Source organism: Bidens hawaiensis, unplaced genomic scaffold (assembly GCF_021521415.1).
Source record: "Bidens hawaiensis isolate Kalapana, Puna unplaced genomic scaffold, B.hawaiensis_p1.1 tig00018600_1, whole genome shotgun sequence".
In the NCBI taxonomy this organism is placed as follows: Eukaryota; Viridiplantae; Streptophyta; class Magnoliopsida; order Asterales; family Asteraceae; genus Bidens; species Bidens hawaiensis.
This window is the reverse complement of record NW_027492818.1, coordinates 325355-332412: the sequence shown is the minus strand read 5'-3', so window position 1 is coordinate 332412 and position 7058 is coordinate 325355. Positions and strand designations below refer to the sequence as shown.

At 41.4% G+C, this 7058-nt stretch overlaps 1 protein-coding gene across 1 annotated transcript; it reads right to left on the bottom strand.

Moving 5' to 3' along the window:
• Positions 1 to 370: 370 nt before the first annotated feature.
• Positions 371 to 3386, bottom strand: LOC143556522 (uncharacterized). The gene is made up of 4 exons (XM_077045816.1): positions 3131 to 3386; positions 2090 to 3073; positions 866 to 1152; positions 371 to 724 (listed from the first exon to the last, which is right to left on the bottom strand). Exons 1-4 carry the CDS (start codon positions 3384 to 3386, stop codon positions 371 to 373), a joined length of 1881 nt encoding a protein of 626 aa, XP_076901931.1.
• Between the last annotated feature and the right edge of the window lie 3672 nt (positions 3387 to 7058).

Here is a 7058-nt window from a genome sequence, read left to right as displayed (position 1 = left end):
TTTTTCGATCATCCAAATCGGTTCCATGGCTACTGTCACAATAGCCCACAAGTTTCCATCTCCACCTCTTTTGTACTTCAACCCATAATTAATAGTACCTTTCACGTACCTCAGAATCTGTTTAACAGTTGCTAAATGGCTTTCCTTTGGCTTCTCCATGTACCTACTGACCGTTCCAACCGGGAACCCGAGATCCGGCCTGGTGTGGATCAGATAACAAAGGCTACCAATGAGGCTCCTGCATTCAGTTGGCTTCACATCTTTCCCGTCTTCATCTTTCGCCAAACTTATCTTGTACTCCATTGGCATTTTTTGCTGAATTACAATCCCACATACCCGCCATTTGTAGGATCCGTTTGGCATAACCCGACTATTTTATCGAAATGCCATCCCCATCCTGATCTACTTCAATACCTAGGTAGTAACACAATCTACCCAAGTCACTCATATCAAACACCATTTTCATTTTCTTCTTGAAATCATTGATCTTCTTCTCATTTGTTCCGGTTACAATTAGATCGTCTACATAAACACCTACAATGAGAGTAAACGAATTTTTCAATTTATAAACTGCTGGGTCTTGAGCACACCTGTTAAAACCCATTTCTTTCAATACTTCATCCAACCGAACGTTCCAAGCTCTCGGAACTTGTCGAAGCCCATACAACACCTTTTTCAACTTATACACCATATTCTCCTTCTTCCGGATCACAAACCCATCCGGCTGTCTCACATAAACTTCCTCACTTAGAACACCATTTAGAAAAGCCGATTTGACATGTAGGTGATGAACAAATCAACCTTCCTTTGCTGCCATAGCCTGAAGTAAACAAATTGTTTCCATTTGAGCCACATGTGTGTATACCTCATCAAAATCGATACCTTTCTTTTGCACATACCCCTTTGCAACCAAACGGGCCTTATGTTTGATCACCTTACCTTCTGCGTCTTTCTTCAACTTGAAAACCCATCTCAACCCAATTTCCTTGTGACCCACAGGTAACTCGACCAATGACCAGGTCTCGTTTTTTTCGATTGAGCTCAACTCAGTTTTCATGGCATCCAACCATTCTTGTTTCTCTGTAGCTTCCTTAAATGTTGTTGGTTCATCATCAACCAACAACAGTTGAACAATATTATCTTCAATGGGCCCTGTTTCTTCATATAAATCGTTCAGATATCGAAACCCCTATGGTGGTGTATGATCATAGACTGATCAATTCACCGAGACAGTGTTGTTAGGGTTCGATTTTGAACTAGACGAGCTTCCCTGTTCTGCATAACTGATTGATGGTGAAGGTGTGAGATTGTCAACAGGAGTAGATGTGTCACCGTCATTATAGTTGTTGTTGGTTTGTTCAGTTTGACCTAAGTCACCAGATGCTTCACGAAGTTGTATGTTGACCCAGTTTGGGATGGGCCCACTTTGCTCGTTTTGGGCACCACTACAGGCCTAAATCTCTTTTTCATTAAACTTAACATCACGAGCAATAACTATCTTTTGGTTTATAGGGTTAAATAATCGGTAAGCCTTACTTCCCTTTTCAACTCTCAAATATACCATTGCAGTACTTCTGTCATTGAGCTTCGTGGTATGACCTGAAGGCTTCTTCACATATGCAATACAACCAAACACTTTTAAGTGATGAAGTGCTGGTTTTCTACCTTTCCATCCTTCATATGACATCAAGCTTTTCACCGATTTTGTAGACATTCGATTAAGGAGATAAACGGCATGTCGCACCGCTTCCCCCCATAATACCTCCAGCATCTTCATCGTCTTCAACACTGACCTGGTTGCCCCGAGTAGAGTACGATTACAACGCTCCACAACACCGTTTTGTTGTGGGGTAAACGGTGCCGTTAATTACCTTCGAATACCCTCCCGTTGGCAAAATTGGTTAAACTGATGTGAGGTGAAATCACCTCCTCGATCAGTTCTGAGCATCTATACTTTGTGTGTACTTTCGTTTTCGACCTCTACCTTGAATTGCTTGAACACCAACAAAGCTTCATCCTTCATTTTTATCATATAAACCCACATGTATCGACAATAATCATAAAAAAATTAGCATGAAGTATCGGTTACCTCCCAATGTTTGTGGTGATATTGGCCCACACAAATCAGCATGAACAAGTTTGAGTGGCTTATCTGCTCGCCACTCAGCTTCGTACAGGAATGGGTCCCGTGTCTGTTTTGCCACCAAACATCCCTCACAAACACCTTTTACCAAACCCCTTTTGACCATCATCTCCATATCGCGAAAATTTACATGCCCTATCCTAGCATGCCAAAGCCAAGATTCATCATCAATTTTAGCTTTTAAGCAAATCGGGCGCGTTGTATTTAACCCGATCTTATACAACCTGTTTTTCGAGCGCTCCACCTTCATTAACAGCTTCCCGAACTCATTGTAAACCCTTAGAAATTTGTTCTTCATTCCAACTTCATATCCCTTTTCGGTCAATTGTCCCAAGCTCAAGATATTGCTTCTTAAAGCCGGGATAAAATAAACATCCGGAATCAAAAGTTGATCACCGTTTTTGCATTCAAATAAAATCTTACCTTTGCCTTCAATCTGAACCTTTGACCCGTCTCCAAAACTGACTTGCCCCATTACTTTATCATCAATTTCTGAAAAGAAGTCTTTGACCCCCGTCATATGATTGCTGGCACTGTTGTCGAGGTACCACACCTCACAATTAACTTTAGTCTGGTCTTCCTGTGTGCATGGAAACACCTTTTCTTCATTAAGTAATACCGATTTTGGAACGTTTTCACCACAGATGCTCAACATAAGGGTTTTTTCATCTTCCTCTTCCTTAACCAAACTTGCCTCATTCTTCTTTTCATTCCCTTCCGGACACTCAGAAGCATAGTGTCCCAGTCGCTCACATTTGAAACACTTGACGTGCTTCTTATCTCGTCCCGATCTGTTTTCATTTTCATGTTGAGACCCGCCACCCCAACGTCCTCCTCTACCACGACTCGAACCTCTATCCCGTGACCTGTTTCGACCACCTCGATCTTGGTACGAACCTCTGTCTCTTCCTCCATGCTGGAAACCTCTCCCTGTTCCCCGATGACTTTATTGTCCATCACTACGGGTGAATAACAAGGTGTTATCACCGATTACGTTTCCTTTTCGTTGGTTCAAGCAATCTTCATATGCCTTCAATCGCCCAATCGTTTCCTCGAACAACATCGAATCTATATCCGAACACTGTTCTATGGATGCAACCAGCTGAAAATACTTCTCCGGAACCGAATCAAACAACTTTCTAACCAACACGTCTTCTTCAAGAGCATCCCTAAGGCTACTGTACCTTGAAATCATCCCACTCGACTTCCTGGCGAACGCATCGATACTCTCGTCGTCCTTCATCTTTAACAAATCAAACTCCCTCTTGAGAGTATGTAAACGTGGTCTCTACACTCTTTCGGCACCCAAGTACCGGGTTTTTAACGAGTCCCAGATTTCCTTTGTTGTCTCTTTTTTTCCACCTGCAACAAGACATCCTCCGGGATCGCTTGAAAGATGAAGGCACGAGCAGTCTTTTCATTCTTCTCATCTCCCACCACACCTTCCTGCGGCTCGACGGATTCCCATAGGCCTTGGGATCCATCACAGCCTCCATCTTGATGGCCCATGTGGTGTAATTAGTCGCCGTTAGGGTCGGGATTTGGAGAGAAACGGAACTGGTTTCTTTTGGGGTCATGAGGTTGTAGCGATAGTTGCCATGTTGTTGAATTAATTGGAGATATTTGGGCATATGCTAACCTTGAACCCTTTTATACCAAATGTAAGGGTAATCAAAGAAGAACAAGAGAGATTTTGGGGCAATTTTCTGGTTTATATTGAACTTCAAATACAACTAGTTACAAAGAGAAATTGAAAGTACTGTGAATGAAAAGTGAAAATAAAAACAAACTAGCCTATCACTTAAATAGATAAAAAACAATCTGAAAAATAACCAACATAGCATGAACTCCATGTTCTCCATTTACTCTTTCAAGTAACTTCCAACTACTTCTCCCATTTTCTCGTACAACTTGCTTCCTAAGTCAACATTAATTTAACAGATACTTGTAATAATCGCGTCATCTCTAACATATGAGACACAATTTTCCAGCCCTAAGAAAACTACATGTTTTGTTTTGTTACACAACCAAATGAGTTTCTAATGTAAGAAAAGTAACAAATAGTAATCTGGTTCTGTGCATTAACACTTATGCTGAAAATAACGACATTAACCGTTTCATGAAGCGCGAAACGTAAACAAATAATCTTACACGGAACAAAGAAAATTATAACAATATAAAAAGATGCAAGGTTATATATCACATATCAATTTACATTAATGTTCTCCATGTGGCAGGCTAGATAAAGGATTTAGGATTGTCTAATATTCTCTCAAGGTGATAACTCATGTCACTTGCAGGGTCGATCTTACAAACCAATTGTAAACATCGATTTTTGTATAATCACCTTACGATACCTATTTATGTATGTGTTTAGAAGAATTATGAATTTATGTTTAGATGTGCCTAAATTTCAAATGCATATAAATTATTATTATTATTATAATTATACAATTTAAAAAATGACTACTAGCTTTTGTGGTTCACCCTTACTTTCCATTAATCTAACAAAATCTTGCAAAAGGAATTAAACCAAAATAGTTAAAGGCGCAAAGGGTGCTCGCCTAGGCGAAGCCCAACAGTTGGTCATCAATGTGCTTTGGCTAGATTTCGGCAAATTAAGCCTAAAAGTAACTGGAAGATTTTTTTCAGAGTCATCGCTACGGTTGCATGAGTGGAATGCACAAACATTTAGAAGAGAGGAATATGAGAAAATAAAGAATATATGGTAATATGTTAACATGTTGCTTTGCAAAGTTTCAGCCATATACGTACACACTGTTTCACAACTTTGCTGATAAGTTTCGACCCTTCACACATTTCTTTGAATATTTTTCTTATATTTATAGCTAGTATAAAACTTTAGGTCCCGTGACAGGATCAAACAACACAACAAACAAAGTACTACTCATTCTTGGATCAACCTCTCTACTAGTTGGCGGAAACAACTAGCAAGGACCGAGATCTCGGATCTTGTGGTGTATATGGTTAGGCCATACAGACACAATATATAGTGTGTGTATTTTCAATCACCTCTTTCATATATAATGGCCCAATAGGTTCCAATTACACAAGGCACCGGGCCCAAACATACAAACGTAAACAAAACATAAACGTAAACTAACATATTACAAATACGAAAGACTTAATAACCAAAACGGGGCCTTACAATCTCCCTCTAGTCTTTAGTATTTGCTTTATTTCCTTCTCACCACTCGCACTTGGTCTCATAGTCGAATACCTCATTTGGATCTTCTTCAAAAGGTTGTTTTTTCAACAAGTAGTCTGGCAAACTTGTTGAACTTTCCAACGATGGCGTCCGTGTTGTCACGATGGACTTCTTCGACTGTGCAAAGGGGAGACTCTATGAGTTTCCTCAGGTTGCGGAGTCCAAGTCCAGCCAGTTCGTGCTCATCAAAGAACGTGAGCTCGTGACTGCGAGTGCAATGCATGATGACGTCACCGAATTTGTTGTCGAACTCCTATGCGATGAAGTCGTGAAGAAAGTCATCCTCGAAAGGCATCCTATGAAAGATCGGCTCGCCATGATTATCGGGCATTTTGTAGAGTCTTTCTTTGGACGGCTTGTTGTTGAACTGATTGATCTTCTTCATCTTGAATGGCCTACTCGAATTGACAGCGAACGTCATGTAGTTAGCTCTCCATTCTCTTCTTAAAAACATATTCTTGAAGAATGATTTGATAGTATTCCTCTCGTTGTCTCGAGTCACTGTATTTCGAAAGAAATTCAAGTCAAGTTCCGACAGAGTACGCATATCTCGCATAGTAAGATATGTAAGATCTCCATTTGTATGTCTGACAGCCCATCTTTTGCTGTCTTGGTGGTATTTGGCGTACACAATGAGACTCGAATCATGATACGGCTTCGACCTTGTTGGCACGCTTCCCAATCTGCTCACGCTACAGTATTTAATTCCTCTTCTTGTCCATATTCTAGCAGGAGCAGCAACAGGAGTGACAACATGCTTGTTAACGGTTGTCTCAACATTCTCCCCAGTTGGTGGTGTGTCGGGATTGGGAGAATAGTTGATGCCGTCATCATCATCATCTTTATTTTCCTCCACGGATTTCTGAACTGAAGGAATGGTACCTGCAAAAGAACAAACGTTTAGTAAAGAGGCGCAACCTCTGATTCCCTCGTCTTTTCAGCCTCCTTTGACTACTCAACATCAGCAGTCTTATTTCCAGTGGCATCACCACTACCGCTACCACTTCCACCACCACTACCATTATCATTACCACTACTGTTTCCACCACCACGAGTATCATCAAAGCTATCGTTCTCGTCGTCGTCATTCTTTTTCTCATCATCGTCTTTGTTATCACCATTGGACTCGTCATCATCGTCCTCATCATCACCGTCATCACCACCACCTTGCGCTACTGGTTGTACATCAGAATGAATAATTATAGCGGTGGTGAACCCGGCACTTACTTGCGCACTAGTGGTGGGTGCAACATGTGTTGAGCTTGTAGTACTGACCTGCTCAGACGTAACAACAGTATTAACAACAGGCCCGGTGCCGGTGACGATCCCAACAACAACTTTAGGCTCATCTACAGTCCTCAAGCCTGAACCACCTTCTCCTCCAACTGTACCGGTTTCTCCCGTGTAGAGGAGGCCACGAACACTTCCTTAAGCAATGATCCTTTCGGCATCAGAGGCTAACTAGCAAGCACAGTGTGTCGCCGGTTGACTTGCTCAGCGAACAGTCAAGTGAACCGTCAGGTTCTCAACATCCTCTTGTCAGTCAATCGCATTACGTCCATGAAAGCAAGGTATCAATTGCCGAGTGACTCATTCACACGTCCTTGCTGAGCACGTTCTACCTTGATCTGCTCTTGCAATCTATCAACCAAAGCTAACAACCTATCGCTTTCACCCACCAACCTC